At 41.2% G+C, this 23,661-nt stretch overlaps 1 protein-coding gene across 2 annotated transcripts in view; it reads right to left on the bottom strand.

Moving 5' to 3' along the window:
• The window catches only part of ADAMTS18 (ADAM metallopeptidase with thrombospondin type 1 motif 18), a 76,642-nt gene that overhangs the window by 22,244 nt on the left and 30,737 nt on the right, over window positions 1-23,661 (bottom strand). For both annotated transcript variants that reach the window (XM_058813560.1, XM_058813558.1), the window contains exons 5-16: window positions 22,472-22,671; window positions 21,661-21,744; window positions 20,625-20,784; window positions 19,895-20,000; window positions 16,736-16,873; window positions 15,139-15,292; window positions 14,028-14,123; window positions 12,863-13,011; window positions 7,293-7,465; window positions 4,618-4,748; window positions 4,354-4,477; window positions 3,049-3,293 (exon numbers count right to left, since the gene is read on the bottom strand). In XM_058813560.1, the coding sequence (XP_058669543.1) occupies window positions 3,049-3,293; window positions 4,354-4,477; window positions 4,618-4,748; window positions 7,293-7,465; window positions 12,863-13,011; window positions 14,028-14,123; window positions 15,139-15,292; window positions 16,736-16,873; window positions 19,895-20,000; window positions 20,625-20,784; window positions 21,661-21,744; window positions 22,472-22,671 (1,760 nt within the window). The remainder of the gene's footprint in view (window positions 1-3,048; window positions 3,294-4,353; window positions 4,478-4,617; window positions 4,749-7,292; window positions 7,466-12,862; window positions 13,012-14,027; window positions 14,124-15,138; window positions 15,293-16,735; window positions 16,874-19,894; window positions 20,001-20,624; window positions 20,785-21,660; window positions 21,745-22,471; window positions 22,672-23,661) is intronic.

Here is a 23,661-nt window from a genome sequence, read left to right as displayed (position 1 = left end):
CTAGGGCTCACACTGGATTGTTTTGGAAGAAAAACAACAGCCCTAATCTAGAAAAAAAAGTATTAAATATCTTTTGAATACAGCCTAATTAAAAGAAAAATCTAAAGATTACAGGAAGAAGTTGAGGTCCAAACCCTGGAAAACCTTATCTTACATAAAACTAATTTAGTTGAATAAAAAATTGCAGCAGAACAGTTTTGTGTGCTTCTTTGAAAATTGTAGGTGATATAAAAATGAAAACAAAGCTACACTGTAGTATGCTTAAACATTCCCTTTTTTCAGCCTACTATCAGTCTCTGGTATTTAGAGCTGAAGCAGGATTTGTTTCAGTATTATGGCTGCAAGCACACATTCAGCAATTTTGTTTCTCAAAACATACTTCTTTGGTTTTCTGTCATTTTTGCTTCTTAGAGTTACTGGTAAGTTATAAATAATGCAGATCTCTGAACAGAAAATTCTGTTTTTTTTTTTTTTTTTTTTTTCAAAATTGAGCTTGCTGAATTTTCCTAAATTATTAAATGAGGAAAAAAACATTTTAAATCCAGTTCATAGATGTGTGTAATTGGGGGACACATAACATTTTTAGTCATTAGAATCCCCAGCCACCAGTGGTGTAGGTATTTCAATAAAATACAAGGGAAGCTTAAATAAGCTCTGAAAGGAGCAACAGCCTCCAGTTAAATGTTACATCTTAATAAAACTGTTTAGCATAATTTGAAAGGATGAAAATAGAAGTGTTATTTGGCATTAATTTATTTTCTTTAATCTTTATTCTGCAAAGTATGTGCCTGATATGCAGCCAAGTCTTCCTGCAGGCAATTTATTATTCATACTTCAGCTCTATAATAATAGTAATAGAGCTCAAGTCTACTTTGGGTTATGACAAATAAGATTCCTGGGAGTTCAGCTTAACATTTCATAATATTTGTAAGTGTGGTGGTTTTGGTGTAAGGCAGATGGTTTGCAGGGAGGGAAGCATGTCTGGAGCTTTGGAGACCAAACTGATTGGACTAAAGGAAGATCCCTGTGAGCACACACACCCAAAATGAAAATTCTTCAATGAAGAAAAATGGTGCAAAAACCATTGTGAATTATGATGGCAATTTGTGGAGAGACAAACCCTTAGCCCATGTCAAACTGCCTGTTCTAAAACTTGTGTTCACTCTACAGAGGTCTAACCTGCCCATGCTCCAGGGCCTTCAGTATTTCCCAAGGACATGTTTCAGTCAATTACTCAGCCAGCAGGAAGAGCAGCAAAGCTCTTCAGTATTCCAAGCACACACTCCTCTGGACACTTGTGAAAGCTTTAGAAACCCTTGAAGAGTATACGTCATGTCCCAGTCTGTGCTTGCTCTTTCTTGGTTTAATAGGCTCAAGCTGGGCAAGGGAGGGGATCCCAGAGCCTGGGTTATGGGATAGGGACAAAGACAAGGACAAGGGGCAAGGACGCTGCTACGGCCAGGGGGCACAGCACAGCTGGGATATGGGATGGGGACAAGGACAGCAGGATGTTGCCATGGCCAGGGGGCACTGGGATATGGGATGGGGACAAGGACAGCAGGATGTTGCCATGGCCAGAGGGCACAGCACAGCTGGGATATGGGATGGGGACAAGGACAGCAGGACGCTGCCATGGCCAGGGGGCACTGGGATATGGGATGGGGGCAAGGACAGCAGGATGCTGCCATGGCCAATGGGCACAGCACCCACTGCCAAGCTCCCACTGCTCCCCAGTGGCACTGCATGTTCCAGAGTGCTGCTGAAAGGTGTGGGAAGGAACTGAATCCCTGCTGGGGAGGGATCCTTCCTTCTCACAGGGAAGGAAGGATTCACCAAAACAGACCCAACAGCTGAGTTACAAAGCCAAAGAGCTGCAAGAGCTGAAAAGGGCAAACTAATGGAGCTAACAGGAAGTAAAGCCCTGGATGATTCAGCCAGAAATGGCCCCTCAGATATTCCAATGAATTTTAGAAGAAAATCTAGCTAAGCAACATAATGCAGAAAGAGGTTTTTCTCAGAATAGCAGTAGCAAATGCCAATTTCGAAATTGTAAAACTTGAACTAACCATGTAATTACCAAGTTTCCTTTCTGCTTACAATAGTTTCAACACAGGACATCTGGCAAACAAAGCAGGTGACACAAATTTGATTGTGAGATAAACAGATATAATAGAATAACTGAACCAACAGAAATTCATTCTATAGGAACCTGTGTGTGGTATTTTGACTGCATTCCAAGGTGGATGTGAAAATGGCTCCACTCACCTGCAGTTTCAGAAGCATCATTTGAACCTGTAACCATTGAGCATTGACATAATGGTAGCTTTAATTTTTACATTATTGGATGTCACAGACATCTTTTGTGAAAAATCCTTTCTTTAGGATTTTTCTCCCTTCTGAGAAGCTGTGGCCTCAGGAACAGAATGCAAACAATGGCTATCTGCTGCTGTGGAATGCAACAGGTGGATCCGTGATTGGTCTCCTGTGGATGTTTGGATTTACTGACCACTCACGGCAGAGCTGGGTCTCACTCTCTGCTGGAACACAGACCTTTGTTATTGATTCTTTTCTATTCTTAGCTTAGCTAGCCTTCTGAGAACTTTTCCTTCTATTTCTTTTAGTATAGTCATAATGTAATATATATCATAAAATAGTGAATCAGGCCTTCTGAACATGAGGTCAACATTTTCATGTCTCTCTTCATCCTGCAAGCCTCGTGACCACTGTGACAATTGGATTTTACTGCACACCATGTATGGGACGCATTCATAATCTCCATCACCACCGTGCAACTCAGAAATTCTGCTATAGGGTGTTTGATGCACCTTCCTTCTCACTGAATTTGTGACAGTTTAGTAAACCTCATACCTCGGTAAAGCAGCAAAAGGCCTTTCAATCCAGCATGATTGACCACACAATTAAGTCTGAATGCTATCATGACTCAACACTATTCTTTAATCTCTCTGAGAGCCCCAGTGCAGAGCTGAAGCTGTCGTCACCAATTCTGTAATGGACATCAGGGCAGGAACAAACAGAAGCCAGGCTTACTTCAAAGACCAGCGTCTCATTAGTGGGTCCTGCCGCGTAGAGACTCTCGGGCTGGTTAAAGGAGCGCTGGTAATCAAAAACCGTCCCGGCAAAGGGGAACTTCCCAGGCCAGTCGATGGTCCAGTCTCCTGTCAGGTAGTACCTGCTGGCCAGGCTGCGCACGGCCAGGTAGCTGGGGGAGACGTGCAGCTCCTGCAGCTGGATGCTGCGCGCGCCCGCCGGCACCGTCACCACCGCGTAGTAGTCTGCGAGGAGAGGAGGCAGCAATGAGTTGGCAGCTGGCACGCACAGAGCTGGCTCATCCCCCTGAGCCCCTTGGAAAGTCAGCACACTTCAGAAGATGCACAGCTGATCCACCAAGTTAGCCCATTTTCACCAAGAATAAGCAGTTCTGATTGTAACATCCCACCCCGCCCCACCCCATGCAGCCTGTAATCAGAGTGACTCTGAGGTATTTCAATTCCTGAAATTTTTCGTTGTGATTAAAGGCAAGAAAAAGCTAGTTCACCTTAGAAAAATTCAGAACACACTAAAAAATGGTGGCTCCACTGTAGCTTTTGCTGTAGTACCCTGCAGTAGTTGGAAGGTACAAGCACAAGGGCGTGAATGGGATGCAGAGTCTTCACAAAGCCCTGGATACCAGAGGCTCTCCCTGCTGCCAGCCAGGGCTCCATTACTACATACTGCACAATTTCCTGGCCTATATTACTGCAGTAAGGACATGTCTTATGACCAACAGCAAAGAGATTCAGCTCAAAATACCCCTGTGTGTACTGAAATCTTATCTGAGTTTTATGCCTGAAAAACTGCAGTGTGGTGAGATTATTTCCCAAGAAGCCTGTGACAGCCCACTAAGGAAAAGTCCACCTCCCAGTGCCTGGAGCTTCCACTGAAACAGCTTCCAGACTACTTAATTTGAAAATGGACATGGAAATACTGTCATGTTTGGCATTATGCTATGTATTACTTTGTATATGTTCCACAGTCCCATCCCAGTCAGAGCTGCTGACAGCTATTTTTTCACTTGCCTGAATCCTAAAATCTCTTTTCAGAGGAAATTCCCATGTGTAAAGGGAAAATGTGGCTTAAGAAACAAGAGAATTGTTTAACTGACCAAGACTTATGCTCAGAGCCTTCTTGTTACCAAGAAACAGGAGAAATGTGAACTCTCCTCTCACTCTCCCTGTGATTTTCTGCTCACATCTGGACCCTCAGCCACTGCCTGAATGAGTAAGGAGTCATATATATTGCATGGGGACACAGCAGAGCAGTGAGTTGATGGTCATGGGGAACAGTTTTCCTTACCATTAGCTTTGTGCTGGGTCAAGTATTGGCCTTTAAAGAACTTGCACGTTGAATTATCTCCTTTACAAACTCCACAAGCATCCAACACAGCTTTGGAACCAAGTCCATGATCACACCCTACTTGCTGCAACCAAAAGGCACAAATGAAGGACTCAGACAAAAGGGAATTTGAAGAAACAGCTGCATTTTCCCTAAAGGACTCAATTGCCCACTAATAAAAAAAAGATAGGCATTAGGATTGTAAGAAACTTAATTTTATCTTACTTCACATATTCCATCAATACAAACATCATAGTTATTTGGAGAACACAGAGTTCCATCCTTCACTTTGCTGGACATTGCAAAGAAAAAGTCAAAGTCTTCAGCTGTGCAATACAATTTACATTTGTCTTGCTCTGGGGAGAAAACAAACAAACAAAGACAAGGAAGCATTAGCAGATCTGCACTTTTAAAGAGATAAAAACCATCTTGGTTGTTGTTTCTTCCTGTATTCTAGAAGATAAGCTACAAGGATGAACTGTGCATGAAGACAACTTAGGACACCAGAATGTAGCTGAACAGAAATATAGCTAAATAAAGTACTTTATATTATGCTTTATTAAAAGCACACGTGAGTTTGCTTGTCCACACAAAGAATTAAGAATTCAAACTCAGTGTAAAAGCATTGCCTTAGCCCTGCTGCTGCACCCTGCTTTCAGTTCCACTGCCTCACAGGCTCAAATTTCATTTTTATTAAGATAAATGGGAGACTGCAATAATTTTATCTGAAATTTATTTAAAATTTGTGAGAGAGATAACATGGCACAAATGACCAGTTCAGCTGAAACTTAGAACTGCAGCCAGACTTCCACCTAACAAAAGTATTTTTCCTCCAACAAATCCCAACCATTGTCAAATTTGTCCTTACACAAGGGTAGTGTGCTATGCTTATAAAGGGCTGATGAATTCTGCACAGACAAAAACAGTAATGAAATTATAAGTATTATCACAACTGCTGAAATGCAGAGTTTTTATGCAAATTGAAGTGCAACAAATAAAACCGTTTTTAAGAACATGAAATTGGATTCAAAAGAGAATCCTTTTATTGTAAAATCAGTAGCTGGATTTCCAGTAGTCCCTTCGACAGAGGCAAAGAATCTGTGGCAATTTTGAAAACCAGATCATGTTTCCAGGACAACAAATGTAGATCTTGGAGGAGCTTTTACAAAGCAGCTGAGAGGAAGGATGGGCATTTTCAACTTCAGAATCACTTGGGAACGTCTTGCTTTTGACAATTACGCCCCTTGTCCCTAATTTTAGGACTTTTTTACTAAACACTAAACATTTTTACTCCTCCCTTTAAAACCAATGTAGGCCACCTTAATTTCTATTAAACAAGATGTATTTTTTGCTCTATTGTACAACATCCACTGCTACATGCTGTGAAACTTCTTTCCTCTGTTCATTGGCTTGTTAGGATATTTTTAAATACCCGTGAAAGTGTCCACAAAGACTTTTGAAGAAAATATATTCATGCTATGAATGAATGTGCATGTATATAATTACAGACATTATCATCAAAAGCAAATTTGTTCATGTGCTGAACAAAGCAGCTATGATGTGAGAAAATTCAGACACTTTTATTCAAGCAGTGCTTTCAAAGTGGAGAAAATATTTGTTTTAGCTGATAAAAGCGAATACTGGTTCAAAATATTTGCAAAATTAAGATGCATAAAGTAAAAATAAACTCGCTTGTGCAAAATAACAGAAATAGTTATTGAGACCTGAACTTGATAAAGATCTCTTAGTAAAAGATGACTTTAAAAAATGTATGCCAGTACATTGTTTGCATTTCCCCTTCTCATGGGACCATACCAGCAGTAAAGTCAAAAGGTTGATTTACTGTTACATTTTGAAATCTGAGAACATTCCAAAAGAAGGAAGATTCTGGTAGTGTTATTGTGGAAGCTTACATTTCCCATGCTGGAAATTCCGTGGAAATTGTTTTGCTTGGGTTTCAGACTAAGCAATAAGGAATATAAAATGAGAGAGAGAGAGGGGCGGCAGCAGCCGGGGAGTCACGGGGAGGACAAGGACTCCAATTCCCAGCCCAAATCAATCCTGCATGTCCCTGCAGGCAGGATCCCACAGCAGCCTGGCTCCAGCTCTGCCAGACAGCAAACACATCTCACCCAGCCCCAGGAAGAGCCTGTGTCTGCCCACAGGGTGATGCTCACAGTGGATGATGCTCACAGGGGTGATGCTCACAGGAGTGATGCTCAGAGGGGGTGATGCTCACAGGGGTGATGCTCACAGGGGATGAAGCTCACAGGGGTGATGCTAACAGGAGTGATGATAACAGGGGTGATGCTCACAGTGGATGATGCTCACAGGGGATGATGCTCACAGGGGTGATGCTAACAGGAGTGATGATAACAGGGGTGATGCTCACAGGGGTGATGTTAACAGGGGTGATGCTCACAGGGGTGATGCTCACAGGGGGTGATGCTCACAGGGGATGAGGCTCACAGGGGTGATGCTCACAGGGGTGATGCTCACAGGGGTGATGCTCACAGGGGTGATGCTCACAGGGGTGATGCTCACAGGGGATGAGGCTCACAGGGGTGATGCTCACAGGGGTGATGTTAACAGGGGTGATGCTCACAGGGGTGATGCTCACAGGGGGTGATGCTCACAGGGGATGAGGCTCACAGGGGTGATGCTCACAGGGGTGATGCTCACAGGGGTGATGCTCACAGGGGGTGATGCTCACAGGGGTGATGCTCACAGGGGTGATGCTCACAGGGGATGATGCTCACAGGGGTGATGCTCACAGGGGTGATGCTCAAAGGGGTTGATGCTTACAAGGGGTGATGCTCACAGGGGGTGATGCTCACCCACTGCACACGGGGCAATGGGCGCTCAGAGCTCCCTGTCCCTGAGAGCAGTGCCAGCCTCACCTTCCACTTTGGTGTAGGGCTTCCACTTGTAGAACCAGCCCCGGAAGGGTTTGCTGTTGTACTCTGCACACTGCAGGGCTCGGAAGTCCAGGCTGCCTGCTGGGCAAGGCTGCTTATTGCAGAGCTGATACACACGGCCCGAGCCCTGGCAGAACTTCCCGCCGTACTGCGGCCTGCAAGGGAAAGAGAAAAAGGTGATTTTGCAAAGCCTCCATTTTGTGTGATTGGTATGTTACACGTGTGTGAGGATACAGGGAACAGGAGAGGACATTCTGCCCTGGGAGATCAGTACCTCTTATATGGGCCATTAATTTTCATGGTTCCTAAAACCAAGCAAAGCAGTTCACATGAATTATCTACTTGGATCAGTGCAGACTCAGCAAAGATGCAACCATCTAGAGGTGAGTCATGCTTGCACTAATTTAAATTTATAGGGCTATTTGGTACTGGCCGGGTTCAACCTTGTTATACAGCTATTTTTACTCTGCTGTAACCAAAGAATGAACATGTGCAAAGAATTACCTATCACAATTAGAATTAATAAAGGATAACATAACACTGATCAAACAAAAAGAGAATGAATGATTACATTTGCTTGTTCATTTATTTTGTAAATAATTTTGAAAAAATGTGCTTTTAAATAGTCAGAGGAAACAAGGACTGTGCATAGTTGTCCTGCTTTAGGAAAGTGCTGGAATTCTGTGGTAATTTTAAACATGTCACATCCACTTCAGCAAACCTCACCTGGGCATTTTCCTTCATCTTGGCCAGAATGGAAAGACCATATTCTATTCCTTTGCTCATACCTCACATTATCAGAATATTACTTTTTTAACCATTTGCTTTGTGCTCAGATATTGTAAAACAATGTAAAATGCAAGAGTTGCTCTTTTGAACTTAGCAATTCACTGATGTCATTTGTGCAGTTTTACAATGCTCAGATACACATCTGCAAGCACTGAGCCAAGCCTTCAAAATAACAAATTCTAAGAATCCTTTGTTGTATTATACATGCCTGGCATCAAGTGAAAAGAAATGTACCAATGCTATGCTTGCACTTATTTATATAATGACTTTTTATAAAATTTGGGAACTTACATACTTGAAGGACAAGATATAAACTTTGAGTGGACAGCTTTGCCCATATTATACACACACTAAGAAAAAAACCCAGAATAATATAAAACATACTGAATAACAGTGATATATTAACTAAAAGCAAAGATTTAAAATTCTGAGAGTATAGAATGTAAAATTGAAACATACTGTTTGTTGAGATCCCTAAACACTATGCTGTAACTATTCCCCACATCCAAGGATCCCATGCAATTCCTGACTTGCTCATGCCTGGAGTAGCAGGGAGACAGCTCTGTGCAACATGCAGGAGAAAATCCAGGTGCTTCTTCTGTTTGCTGTGGAATCAGCTTTAACTCCCATATGTCTAACCCTCTAACCAAGCTGGGACTTGCCTTTTTTATGTTTTACTTACACAATATCTGCCTTTTCCAGAATTCTGGGCTGCAAAACAGTTTTCAGAGAAAGAGATGGAAACCCACCTGTTACTGTGTTTAAAACTGTGTTAAATCACCAGTGCTGTGGAAAAAACCACAACTTCCACTGACTTTTCCTGAGGTCACCTGCCAGCTACATTGATACTGGATATGACGGTGAAGGCCTTAAAGCCAAATTTTCTGTCCTAGCTGGTGGCAATCCAGCCTGTGAAGGGCAGGGAGGATATGGAACATCAGTGAAATCAGGGAGTGTTTATGTTGACTTTGTGCAATTGGTGAGAGCTTTGAGTTAGGGCAGCCAAGCTGTTGGGTGCTGACTCCATTCCCTACAGACTTTCTATACAGCTTCAGCACATGGAGGATTTTTGACCTCCTTCAACCCCAGAGAACAAATCTGCTTTAGTGTAAGGAAAAGAAACAACCTCTTTCCAAGTAAATGCCACCAAATAAGCAATATAATGGAATTATTTATGGCTAGATCGTGATTTCCAGCCGCACTCTTGCATTTAAGGATGGGACAAAATTCCTCCAAACTAAGAAAGCTCTGAAAGAGGCATTCTGTTTCCCAGCTCCATTACAACATTTTAATATTACAGTACATTCCCATTACTGAAGCTGTTGGCTTGAGAACGATGGAAACTTCTCCACCTTCATTTTTACCAACAAGATGTCAGTAGGAGTTAAGTAATTCACAGGAAAAGAGATGGAGATCTACAAATACAAATTCCTGTGGAAATACTGTTATCCACACTGAGGAAATCATGCTTTTCTTCAGGATGTTTGAAACACCAGTAGGTTTTGGGACTGAAAGCTGTTGGTGCATCCACACTTACAGTGGGATGCCCTGCACAAAGGACATTCCAGTATTTCTGTAGTGGTACAGTTCCCCCAGTACAGACACAGCCTAAAGCTTTCACCCCTCTGTGACCCCCTCCAGAACTGACACAAACAGGGTGGCCTGCATCAGGTCTGGCTGAGGATAATTGGAAAAGGGAGAAATTTGGTGAGAAAAGCCAACAAGAAAAGTCTCCAAATATAGATTTGGAAAAGGAGTCTGAGTGCAAAATGGTAAGTACTCCACTCCATATAAGACTCAAACACTAAAATGCGACAAGAGTAGCTTAAATTAATTCTAGGGTACCCTTTTAGGGGTAGAATTCCTAAACCATGGCATTCACTGCAGCACAACACAGAGTGAGAAATCCTGAAATTCATGTGATCAAAGAAAGTATTTCATGCAATACCAAATGAATTAAGACTCTGAAATTCCAGACTCCTTATTTTCACTTTTTGTAATCATTTAATTTCATGTAAGAACCCTTCTGCTGATCTTGTGCCAATATTATGATAGTATCACAAAGCTTTATTAATCTGCATGAATCTGAAAGGTCTACAATGCCTTTCACAGTATTTGTTTTTTAGAAGTATTTTAAATGTCATCATTAAGTTGCATCAGTTTACATCTCACATTTTCTGTAATCACCATTACAGATGTTATATACAAAAGATTTTCTAAAGTGTGTTCAAGCAGTTTTGGTTCAGTCTTTTGACTGCACACATGCCTACAACTCCATTGTGCTCTGCTGAACAATGCACTATTGTGAGGTGTAGGATGCAGTCCCACAGATATGATTCAGGTACTCATTTAAATCTCTCAGGCACTCTTCGGGTTCTTTCCCAGCCAAACTATTAAATTATGCAATCAATTTCTATCTTGGAAAAGTACCTAAACTGTACAGTGCTGTGGTGTATGAAAACCAGATCCATGAAATCACACTGTGACAATTTACAGGAACATAATGATTTTAGCAAATCTGCCCAGCTCTGTGGACGGCAGGTGATCCCCTGGGTGTTTGTCAGTGGGAATTTGTGCTCAGCTCCAGTGGGAATTCCAAAGCCATACCCAGAGCTCCTGGGGTGTGGTCACAAAGGCTGCCTAAAAATTGGCAGGAGGATGGGAATTGAACTGGTTGGATATTATTTGCAAGAGGATTTCACAAACTCCCACAGGTAACAAGATTTTCACACACAGCAGCCTCATGCTGTCTTCCTCACTTGCCCTTAAATTTCTGGTAACGTGGGTCACTTTTAAATCACCAGAAACTGAGATATTTCCGTCAATGTTCATAAGATGTCAATCATTGTGATTTCATTTTAGAGTCCAGTCAGTTCTTCACAGATCCACACCCTTGTTCTAATCTAATTTTCAGAAATGACATTCTTTGTAATTTTCAAAATTTCGCTATCCAAAATCATCTATCAAGCTTTTGAACAAAACAAACATCAGCTCCTACACAAATCTGGATTAGGAAAAGTGACATAAATATATAACATATAAAATAACATACATATATGTATCAAAATATATAAACATCTGAAATACATTTCAGAAATTCAGAAAGAAAGGAATCATTATTTTGACTTTTTAGAGGTTAACAATGAACAGGAACTAGTCCTTAAATCATTCTGTGTGGCATTGAAAAGAGATGATATTATTTTTCTTCTGATTCCACATTCATACAAAATGCTGTGATGTCAAACACAGCTACCTGGACATTTGTGCACTGTTGTGTGCCTTATTGATACTCCTGTCATTCCATCAATGTAACTCTGGGAGAGAATTATACCATTTTCTCTTTGCCCTAACTGGATTATTACTAATATAATGGAATTAAATCTAGTGAAAACATGATCCAGCTCTGGTACCAAGTATGACTTGGTGACATCAATTCTTACTTCATTAGAACAGACAGTTCACTCTGAAGGAAAGTTCTAAATGCTACAGCAGATGCCACGCTTCATGGTGAAGAGATTCTGTTTGAAGCCCCCAGAAATCTTTATCAATCACACCATGCACCAAACTGAACCATTTCCACTACTGGACATTCTCCTGTCACACAAGGAGAGCAAGGGGGAGTTTATGCAGAAATGCAGAGAACAATGTGCAGCCATACCCATTCAGCAAGAAAAGCAGGGACCAAAGCAGGAAAACCAAAATATATACATATGGCCTCTGAGACCCTGCATTCTTGTGCTAAACTGCTTAACAAAGGAAAATATCCAAGTAATTTCATTTATGAAAATGAACTGAGAAACAGCAAAAAAGTTTGACAAAACACTCTGCTACGGATCTGTAAAAATTGGCTTGACTGAGGGTAATAAAGACTATTTTAACTAACTCACATTCTCCTATAACACAGTATATGAAGCATGAATATTATACTGCAGCCCTGTATAGTAGATGAGAGGCTTCTTTACAGCCTCATATAAACTGTGTCATATTTTCTCTGTTTTTTATTACCGCACTTTAAATGCTGCTTTTACTGTGTGCAACGAGGAATACGTGTCTATGTCTGCTGAATTTGTGTATGAAATAGAACAGGGAAATCCTTCTTTTCTTGTAAGCTGTAGTGAGTTGAGTACTTGGGAAAGATGCTGGTCAGCTAACACTTTTAATTTACTTTGAAATGCTTATTATAATGAATAGTATTTACAGAGATAAGATATTAATTAGAGGCAAATAAAGAAATGTTTCATGAGTTAGCACACCATTCCAGAGTTCAGCAACTTTCATTTGACTCATGAAATATAAAAGAATGCAAAGAACATGCGAAGACAGACATGCAAAGACATCTGTCCTTATCATCCTGGATAATGTGATCTCAGGAGAAGTCTTAATGGTTTTTAAGATCTTTTTCTCTTGATCTTGGGCTGTTAGGGGTAAAAAATGTCCGTATGGTGCTTCCTTAAATGTAAAATGTAGAAGTGTACAATGTAAAAGTGTCTATACAGTGTCTCCTTAGATCGGCAGGTATTTGATAAACTGTAGCATCCCAAAATAAAGGAAGCAAGTGGGGATGTTGACGAGCTGCAGCAGTCTGCAGCCAGGCTCTGCTTTCTGGTGCCCGGGCACAGAAGTGTCTGCCACCCATGGCTGCTCGTACTGGACACGGGAGAAAGCATTACAAACATTCCCCGCAGAAATGGGCACTGTGCTCGTTTCCTGCCCTAGGAACATGAATAGAGCACAAACACGACCTTTCCATAACTGTGCCTTACTTTGGATTATTGCAGTGTCTTTCCTGGTAGGTGACGCCCCCTCCGCAGGTGCGCGTGCACTCGGACCACTGGGACCAGGCGGACCACTGGCCATGGACGGGCTTGGGCCCGTGCTCCCCGTACTGCACACACTGTCCTCTGCGACACCACTGCGAGACAGGCACACAAACACAGTCAGCACACCCTGCGACAGGCACAACAGGAAAAAAATCACCCAACATTTAAAAGCTCTAATGCTTGATCCTAACGCGGTCACCCACTGAACTCAATGAATGGCGCGCAGCAGGACAAGGACTCTGCAGCAGGACATTGATCCATACAGTGGCACACATTACTAATGTTCTAATATTAGTCCAAGTGTTGAGTTGAAGATCCCTGGGGTAGCAAATTTTCAAAACTGTGCTCTTGAAGAGTGCTTTTTCACCTTACTCTTCCCCCAAAAACCCATGTTACTTTATGACCCTGAGCTGCAGAGCCTCAACACTTCCCATCTAATTTACACACAGCCTCCCAGAATTCTGCTCCTTTCGTGATTCAATTTGGAAATATTGCACAAAGAGAAAAAGCAAAATAGAATATTTGTTAGTAACTTCAAAATCAAAGCAATGTTCTGCTGGAAGAAATCTGTCAGGTAAAGAAAATATTTTGCATAACTACAAATGAGAATAAATTAGAAGGTTCAACTCAAATAAATGCAAAAAAGATGAGGGTAAATACAAACAAATAAGATGAGTGGAGGTTTAAATTAGGAGGTTTGACTCTAACAAATAAGCTCTTTTAGTGGTTATCTCTGATGAAAATATGGTCTTAATCTGTACAGCAAACAGTATGGCTTCAGCTATGCTCATATCAGAGTGGAATTGGAAACATTGATCTAACTCCTGTTATAATTCATGTATTTTCTTACTGATTTATATTTACCAGAGATATCTGATCCCACAGCTCCTTGGGAGAGGCACCAGGCCCTGCCATCAGCCAGGTACCACTGGGAGGCCAAATCCTGAGTATGCATCACAGTGGAATCATTTACAAAGCAATCTCAAAGTCCAGGATGGCAAATCTGGAGGGATCTAGCTAAATCTGGTCTTGATGGGACCTTGTATTTGACCAAACACAGTCTAAACTCAAGTTAGGATGACAATATTTTATTTATAAAGCAACTTACCATACTTATACCACAAGCTGTTCCTTCTGCTGCGGGCATGAACTTTGTCTCACACCTGTGACCCACTTTGTGACACCAAAGGGATTTGCAGATATCCTGAAAAGGAAACAGTACTCACTGTAGTGCTCATAATTTCCATTATTTCCTGGTATTTAAAAAGAGTACCCAATGAAACATGCTTTTGCTACCTTAAAAGACATATAAATAAACTTTTCTGAATTTGGAAAAGCCTGGGTTAAAGTTTCCTAGCACAGATGTGCCTTCTTGTTTATGCACTATTTCACTATATATTTCTTAAAATTATATTGAGTGTGAGATTATAATAGAATACAAACAGTGTTAAAATGTTCATGGCTAAAATTTCATGGTGTCTGCAGGGACTATAACACTGTGAAGAGACAAGATTTTTCTAAACCACAGAAGATATCTGGAAAGGCATTCTGTGCACTGTGCTGTTCACTCCCTCTTCCTTGTCTATTAGCTGTGGAAGAAACACAGCTGCCAGCCCTTGAATAATGTAGTTAGTATATAATAAATCAAAATACTCCAGGATAATAACAGGAGTAAAAGAAATTACCATATCTTTTTTCAGAATGAGCACTCCAGCTTATTTTTAAAAACAACCTCTCTGAAGAGACCAGTAAGGAGTGTAACAGTCATTAAAACAATAGGTTAATCTAAATTAATCATCCATCATGAAGTCAAGAGTATAAGTTACATTTCATTGCTCTAAAATAACCCCATAGATCTCCCCCAGACTTTTTGCTGTCATCAAAGTAGAACACAAGAAACTGAGTCCTTCTTACCCCACACAAGCTTTGATCAAAACTCCACTGCCTGCTAATTTCCCTTAGCACAGCAGGCAAGGGTTCATGGCTCGTGTGGATTCAAGTGCCCCCCTTATGACTCCTGGAAGGAACACATTTCCTTCTGAAACTCCCCTGGGGCTGGGATATTCCTCAAAAGAGGCCAGTACCTTCAAAGCAAATTGCCAAGCCAGATAAGGCAGAGAAATAGCCCAGGCCTCAGAAGAGCCCTGTGCTTGTACTTTTTCAGTGTACTGCAGTTCTCTCATGCCATTGTAAATTCCCAAAAGTGCATGGATAGGTACCTTTACAAAGCTGAGGTTGCACAGTTTTGCTTTCATTCCAAATTGCCATTTGCACTGGGTATCAGCATCATAGATCTGCCCTGGCAGTTTGTCAGGGTATTTATACTGTCCTGTTTGCTTGGGTTCATCAATCAGGCAGGCAGCTTGAGCTGTACTATAATGAGAAGGTAAATTAATCAGGACTATGATCTTGACATCAAAATATTTTAATTTGCTACAGACCAGCACAAATACATAATATGGCATACAGTGCCTTTAACTAGTTTTAGAGGTATGCTCTGAAACAAGAATATCTATGTGTAGGAGCCAAAAGTTTTTGACATCTTGTTGGTAGCCTGACCTGCAAAGTTTTAAGGAAGCAGCAATTTCCAGGCTTTGGGGCTGTTGTGACAACAAGAAGGAGTGATGCCAAATTCCTTGCCTCCCTGTATTCCTGGATAACCAAGAGCAAGCTGTCCTCCTCTGCCTCTTTCTCATCAGTGGGTTCCCCAAATGAGAAGCCAGCAGAAGCAGCAGGCACAGTGTCCCATTGCAGCATTTGCCCTGTGTGGAGCTCCAGGAGGCTGCAGCAGGGTGTGTGCTTTGGTTTGTGCAGAGCACAGATCCCAGCTCCACCTCCTCCCCTTCCTCTCTGCAGGGCAGCCCCTGTGCACAGAAGGTCACTCCATGCTGGATTTGCCTCCAAGTGTCAGTCTCTGGGACCATATGGCAGCATGTAGGGCTCAAATAACTTTTTAACTTGCAATTCACTTCTGTACAAAAAATATATTTCATCACTGCAGCATGAAAAAAGCCCCAGAACTCCATTTTTACCTTTTCTGGCTGCTACTCAAAGATATTGACTGGGAATTCAAGGACCAGATCCACATAACTACCAAGGTGCCTGCTTCTCACTCTTAGGAATTAATATCTAAAATGCCTGTGTTGCTCTTGCTCAAAATACTTCCTACACAATTTTTAGTATTTCTATCTATTCTACCCATGAATAACAAAATAAAATAAGGGAAAGTTTAATGTAATCATGAATTAAACAGTGATTGAAGAACAGTTCCTCTAAAGGCATCACTGAGTAATGACAACACACTGGGAAAAAAACCTGACAACCTTCTCTTTCTCCTTTTTTGTTTCTCCCAGAAACAGGATGTGAAAAATGTAAAATGGCCTTTACTGGTGACATGAGCTAGATCAGGAGAGAAACTCCAGTGAGAAAGGCCACTGATGTTAATTTACATTTTGTAATGACTTTGGTACCACTGAGTCTGCCCTCTTTTGTGTACGCTTCCTACTCATTCTCTAATAAACCCAGCTGCTGACAGGAATGCCTGGGAAAGAATGACATGCCAGTCATTACTGCAGGGTATTCCTGGAGGGTGAAGCTCCTGCTTTTGAAACAAGGCAGGACAAAAAAGCCCTTCCAGGCCACACCACCTCACTGCTGCAGCAGCTCAAGCCTGTGGGCTCACACACTGCAAGGGTTTGAGCACATTTTAAAGCAGGAGAATTTCACACTTCAGTAATTTTTATGCTGTTCAAGAATTCAAGCCCAATTTCTAAAGCTGCATTCCCTGGCACTGGCCCAGATTTACATCTGACCTACCTGAGAAATTTGTTGAGATACTGCCTGCTGCACACAGACCAAGAAAACACTCCATTGTTTCCAGTGAGTGTGGGAGACATAATATTTCCCTCAGCTTTTCTACAAGCATTTCCTTCTCCATCATGAATCATCCCAAAGCTGGAAAGAGAACCAGGTGGGAGAGAGAAAGTCTAGATTAAACAGAAGCAAGAAAAGATATGGGGGAAAAGAAACACTTTTTGGGTAAAAGCTCTATGCTTGAACATCACAGGGAAGGTGGAGTTCATCCCAGTCATTCCAAAGAGATGAAAACTTATGCACCATTCAAATTAGCATCGGTATAAGTTTTAATTAGCAGCAATTTTTGTCACCCCACACTGATGGGAAAGGATGGTCAGGCTCCAAGGAAGAGCCACACTGCTGCAGCACAGGGCACTGCCCAGAGGAGCTGCAGCCTGTGCCAGGGTTTCCCAGTGTACCCATTTCCCAAAGCAGAACAGTTCCATGGTGGGGTGGATGGACACCACAGATCCTGTGTTCAGCCACACTTGTCCTTTCCTAGGCATCTGCCAGCTTACAACCTGCACAGCAGAGTGAGCCTGTCCCTGCAGGGACAATGCCTGCTGACATGAACGTTGTGGAGATCACAATCCAGGGAAACACCACCCACAGGAATGTGCTTTACACACCAAAACTGCCTTCCTGAGCAGGGGGAAGAGCTACAGAGCTCCAGCTGTAGCAAAGGAAATGGGTGTGAATGAATAGAATACAGAAGTATGAGTACAAAAATATTATTTTTTCTAATTTTAGCCACTAACTTGCTATATTATCTCAGGCAAATCACATTGGTTTCTTCACCTTTATTATACAGTGTCATTTTGTCTAGACTGGAACTGTTTAATGGGAATAGTGCCTCTTACTAGGAAAACTGCCTCTTATGGGGTGTTTTGCTCAGTCTGAGCATCAGGAGGTCCTGCTTTCACTAGGAGAGGTTAGGATGACATAAAAAATAATAAGCAATAATAAAAAAATCACATTATAATTACAAATTATAGGGATTTTATTGATGTAATAAAGATGATTTTTAGAGGTTTTCCTTTCCCTGTTCTGACTTTACTGACTGCATGGGACATCTGTGAATTTCAATGTGTTTGGGATAGAAATTTCATCATCTGTTACTTCAATATTGTAGAACACTGGCGACTTTATAAATGTAATCTGTGCATGTGCAGGGAATATCTCATTTACTGGACTCAAGCCTCTCCTGCTATAAATCATTACAGGCTCATCAGAGTTACTGCATGTGTTGCCACCAGCTGAGGCTCCAAACTTCCTAAAATATATGGCTCTTCCTATAAATGGACAAAAAAAGTACCAATTGAGCCAGTGTTTTAGAGCCCTTCATAAAACACTGTGCTCCCCTGCTCTGCAGCCAGAGAATCCCCAGTTTATATCCCACTGACACAATGGGCTTTGAACACCCAGAGGAGCCATTGAGGTTTCAGGTAAAAACACAAACTTTAGAAAATCATTAAAATGTCTAACAAAACAGAAAAATGTTTAACCACTGAAGCTTTCAGTGGATCACAGAGTGGGATATTACCCCCTGTGAAACCTTTGGTTAATACATTCATAGTGCACCTCAGCACCCCCAAAGCTGTCACAGATTTTTCCTTCCAAGAATCTCTGTATCACAGAAACAAACTTCTGTTGTCTCACATCACATTTCAGGTAGTCTCAGGACCATGAACATGACAAATGATCATAAAGACATTTTGTGTCTGGCACAGGCTTTTCTCAAGAGATAAGATGCATTTTATTAGGAGCATGAAAGTATACCAAGGAAAGGTGGAATAATATGTGAATCAAAGGCAGTGGTGAAAAAGGAAAAAAAAATAAAATTCCAGTTTGACTCTCTCAAAGTAAATAAGAAGAAATAAAAAGGGAAGAGAACATCAAGAGACTAAATGGGATAATTCTTGAAAAATAAGCTATGGGCCTCATTCTCCCCTAATACTGATGGAAGGGCATTAAAAATGTACTGAGGTCAGTGAAACTGCATTAGCTTGACAGGAGGATCACACAATATTCACATTGCATATCTGGTTCTTTGAATGCTTTGGCACAATTCCCACAAGCCTCAGTGGCAGCTGGATTACTCTTTAATTCCTTGCTTCCCTTCAGATGCACACAAACCTGTGAAAGGGTCACTCGTGTAGACATTAGGTCATAGTGTGCGCTGCAGAGCACATCAGTGCAATGAAAACTGAATAGTGCCGAAGCAGTCAGGCAGAATGGGAAGGCTTCATGCCTTGACCAACCAGCAGAATGCAGCACCACTGCTTTCCAAAGGTTTTCTGTGCATTTATGTTACTGACAAATAAAGACCTTTTAACTAAGCCTTGATGTTAGGTTTGTCCCACACAGCTTCTCTACTGCCAGTGGGGAGACAGGCTCCAGCTTGAACTGTGCTAAACTGGAAGTCAAAACCATGCACAAAGTTGTGGAAAGGTAACTCAAAATTATTGGGAGAAAAAACAGCAGAACAAAACCTGATCCCCTTGTTTAGATTTAATTCAACAATCTGAAGAATAGCTGAAGCTCCACGAAAGATTATTACTGGTTTTGTATGAGAGACACCAGGTTCTAAGAAAATTACAGTCTTTCTACAGTAGAAAACAAATGGAAATCCAATGGACATAAATACAGAAAGGCAGAAACCATACAAAGGTGGGTTTTAAGCAAATCACTCATTAAACAGGTAGAGAGAACAAAAGACAGGTTCAAAGTTCTTTATGAAAAACTGGATTTTCTGGGAAAAGGAGACCTCCAAGAGACTCAGAGAGATCACCCCTCTCCAGTGAAGCTGCAGTAACCTGCAGCAACCCCTCTCTTTTTGGAGCAACCACAGGGATACCAGAATGGATTTGTCTACCAGAATATGGGAGCAGTGTGGGAATCTCAAAGTATTAAAGAGGCCTGGCTTGTTCTGAGCCCAGCAGAACACCACTGGTGACCAGCCCCCAGCTGGATGGAACCCTGTCCATGACCACTCCCTGGGCTTCCAAATGATTTATATTTAGAAAGTGCCAGTCCAAATGATCTGTATTTAACTGATTTATATTAAATAGGCAATGTTTCAATTCACTTACATATTTGTTTACAGAAGAAGAAACTTACTTGTGTCCAGATTCATGAGCAATTGTAAAAGCCAGTCCAAGGCCTGTGTCCTCATTAATGGTGCAGCTGCGGTATTTGCTGCACATGCCACTGATGGGTGCAAATCCTGGAGGAATGGAAGGAAGGAAGCAGTAAAATAGCTTGTTCCTCTACAGAATTCCAAATTCACATATCATCTGCACTGGTCCTAGTAAGCCAGTTTACTTTGGCACACAGAGACACTTGTCTACTCCATCAGGTTTATCATGGAGGAATTACAGCAGACTTTTATTTGACAATTAAGGAACTCCTATATAAAAAGTATAAATCAAATCTAACCTCTCCAACTATACTTTATTTGTAAAAATTATTCTGCCCCCAACCCACCCCACCATGCCTTTACCAATTAGGGAGGAATCCCATGCAAAAAAAAAAACCTGCAAGGAGTCACAGAAAGAAAATAAAAATAGAGAAATATAAATAGAGAAATAAAAGTAGAGAAATAAATAATAATAAATAGAGAAATAAATAATAATAAATAATAATAATAGAGAAACAATAATTGAGAAATATTCTCAAAATAAAAAATATTCCTTGAAGAGGTGACAATCCAAAAATAATACTGTCCTGTCCTCTTCAAGAAGACCAACATCAAGACACACAATGTGCAAAAATGGACTCTCTATTTGAAGCCAGCTCAGCTCGTGCTGTGGGCAGGCCCAGGTGTCCCACCCATGGTTTGGTGTCACACCTAGAGTGTCACAGGGCTCGTTCTTCCAGGAGCAGATGTCAAAGCCCGTCAGGAGGATGGCGTGGTCGTGGCGCTTCCCGTTCTTCCCAACCAGGGCAGACTGCCACTGGCAGAAGCTGTTCAGGGACTGGTCAGCGTGGTGGTTGATCAGCAGCCCGCCCTGCAGGGAGGGATGGACACACAGACACACAGACACACAGAAAAGGTGTTTCCAGCAGCGCGTGAGAAAGATTGAAAGAGTAACAGCTGCTTAGGGAAAGGGGAGTTAAGTTAATATTTCATATTTGTTCCACATCAGCTTATGTGTTCCCACGTTAACTGTCTGTGATGCCTGAGTCAGCTGATGAGGGAATTTCTTACAACTGTAAAACAAAACTGGGCCTCTCCCCAGAAACATAGATATTTCCAAAGCTGGTGGCTGGAATTAGTGTACAAATATATTTGATTTCTGAGAATGCTGTACACCAAGCCATATTCAATATTGTGATTATAATGCATTGTAATTGCTGGGGAAGAAGAGTATTATCCAAGTAGCTCAACCCTTCACAAGTTTCTTTTCAGCAAAAGTGATTTTTGTCTTTTTTTGTCTCAGCACCCTTGACACAAGAATTGGCTCTGCTCCCAACTTTTGTTACATGTTTTCTTCAGTTTGGGACTTCTGACCCCTTGCCACTTCTGATCACCACACCTTGGAAAGCCCAGTTCAAAATTATTCCATTTATTTAAATGCTCATTAAATAGATTTCTCATTCCAGCCATTTCTCCTCAAGGAAACGCTCGAAAATGTTAGGTTTTATCTTACTGGAAGCATTTCAATGTTTCTAAAGAATATTTATATGAAATGAAGAATTTAGAATCAAAACCCAAGAAGCAGTGAAAAGCAGAAAGTGTCATTTTGGAGATTTTGGCAGTTTTAATCTTGTTCTCACACTCTATGCCTTAAGAAACCTCCCTGCACAAAACATGGGAGCACCCAATGCTCCCAATGAACAGCAGCAAATGAAGTAGCTCAGACAAAAATTCTGACACAACTTACAGGCTCATGTTCCAAAAGAAGCAGGCTCACAACAATAATGTTTATATCACTTCCAATTGTTCCATCCTTAAACAGACTAGAGACCTGCAATGATTATGGGAGAGGAAATATCACCTACATGCATAATCCTGTTTTAATAGATTAAACATATGTACTGAGTTATTATCTTGGACTTCAATTTTCAGTACTAACTTATGGAGTTAGACACCTTGTAGGATTAACCCAAAAGAGCTCAAACCAGAAGCAATTATGTCCCAAACTATACTTAGTCAAAAACCTTCTATTGACTCCAATGGGGTTTGATCTGTTCTTGCTCTCCTGGATCAAGTGTAATTAAGGCCAAAGTTCAAGCTCAAGTTTTGCAGTACAAAAGTAAACAGCAAGGCCATGCAGGAAAACATATTTCTAGTAAAATGATATCAATTTTATAGAAATATATTTGTGCTTTCTCAAATAAGTGTTTCTAGGAGACGTGAGATGAAAAGGATAAAGCTTCATGATATTAAATGAAAGTGTCAATTTCGGAGCATCTGCCTTTTTTGTACTATACAGGAAGCATTTTAAAATTTAACATTTTAAATACTTTCTAATTATTTTTCTTTACTCTACAGTACTGTTGCCAGAGCTGTGATGTTCTAAAGATGTGTATTTAAAGGATTTTGATAAAGTACTACATTAGATGAGGCTTGAAGAAAGGCTTGCATGAGGTGTCTCTGCTCTTGTTGTCATCAGTATTTGTCTAATGAAAGATCCCACTCTGAAACACCAATATTCCCCAGAGAAAGGACGCCTCAGTGACACCCCACCTTACCATGTTCATGACTGTTAGGATATATGTTGTTACATTTTCCTTGCCATGTTTCTCCAACATCTTTTTATCTGCCACAACAAGGGTTTCAACATTCAGACTTCCATTTTTCTGAATTTTAGCAGATGATCTTTTGAACCTCGCAGAAGTCCCGTACTCATCTGAGCGAATGTAGGTCTCTTCTGTGGGTGGCTTGGGGGCATCTAAAAGGAAATAAAACTGTTTTGGAAAGAGTTCAGATCACCCATGAACAGTTTCATCAGAAAATGAAGTATCACAGGTTTAAAGCCTTAGATTATTTTTATAGCATGTGATTTAATACTTCTGGCTGAGTTCTTCCATATTTATTAAAAAAGACCTGATTCATTCCTGAGGGAAGGACTGCTACAGGGAGAGAAGGAAATGGGAGAACCACATTCGTATTCAATAAGCAGTTTAAAACAAGGAATTAATCTAAAAAAATGGTAGCATCTGTGCAAAAACATACAACAGAAGTTTTAACAGAGTATCTGCATTTTTCCTGTCCTTTTGATAACTTCCTGAGGTGTTTGGCATGTTCTACTTACATAGCAGTTGGCAAAAAAGTTCTTTCCACAACAGATGTCCACGGGCAGTACAGAAATCAGATACACACCACAAGTAAATTCCTGCCAGCCTGATATTGGGACTGACACTGGCCTTCCATGACAAACTGCCAGGAGATTATTCCTGCTGGGAATGTATTTATAGAGTCAGGCAACACCAAGGATGGTGTGACAACAGGCAGTGCCCATCCCAGCTCTAGGGAGAATTTTCTCCCTCTGTGCAGGTGCAGCACAGGCAGTAGCACAGCTGGTTTCTGCTCCAGTTTTTCAGGGAACCAGAAATCAGGAAGAGAAATCCATTTCCCACATCCTACAGTGCTCCTGTTATCCATCCACAGGTTCTTCTGCATCAACCTACACTGCCTTTGCATCAAGAATTAACTGAAAGGCCACTATAACAAACTCTTTGTATAATAATGGTTTTTTTGATACAGGATGTAACAAGACAAATGAGGGAGCCCCAGGTAATGAAAAGAACCCTGCCTGTTCCTCATCAGAAATTTATTCTAGAGAGCTAAAGCAGACCCTGCTTTCTACCCTGCCAAACTGGGGAATCAAGAACACCACAGAATGCACAACAGTGGTCTGCTTTCAAGAACTCAGCATCCT

Source organism: Ammospiza caudacuta, chromosome 13, assembly GCF_027887145.1.
Source record: "Ammospiza caudacuta isolate bAmmCau1 chromosome 13, bAmmCau1.pri, whole genome shotgun sequence".
Lineage (NCBI taxonomy): Eukaryota > Metazoa > Chordata > Aves > Passeriformes > Passerellidae > Ammospiza > Ammospiza caudacuta.
Note: the sequence above shows the minus strand (reverse complement) of the source record. Positions and strands in the feature narration are given on the sequence as shown.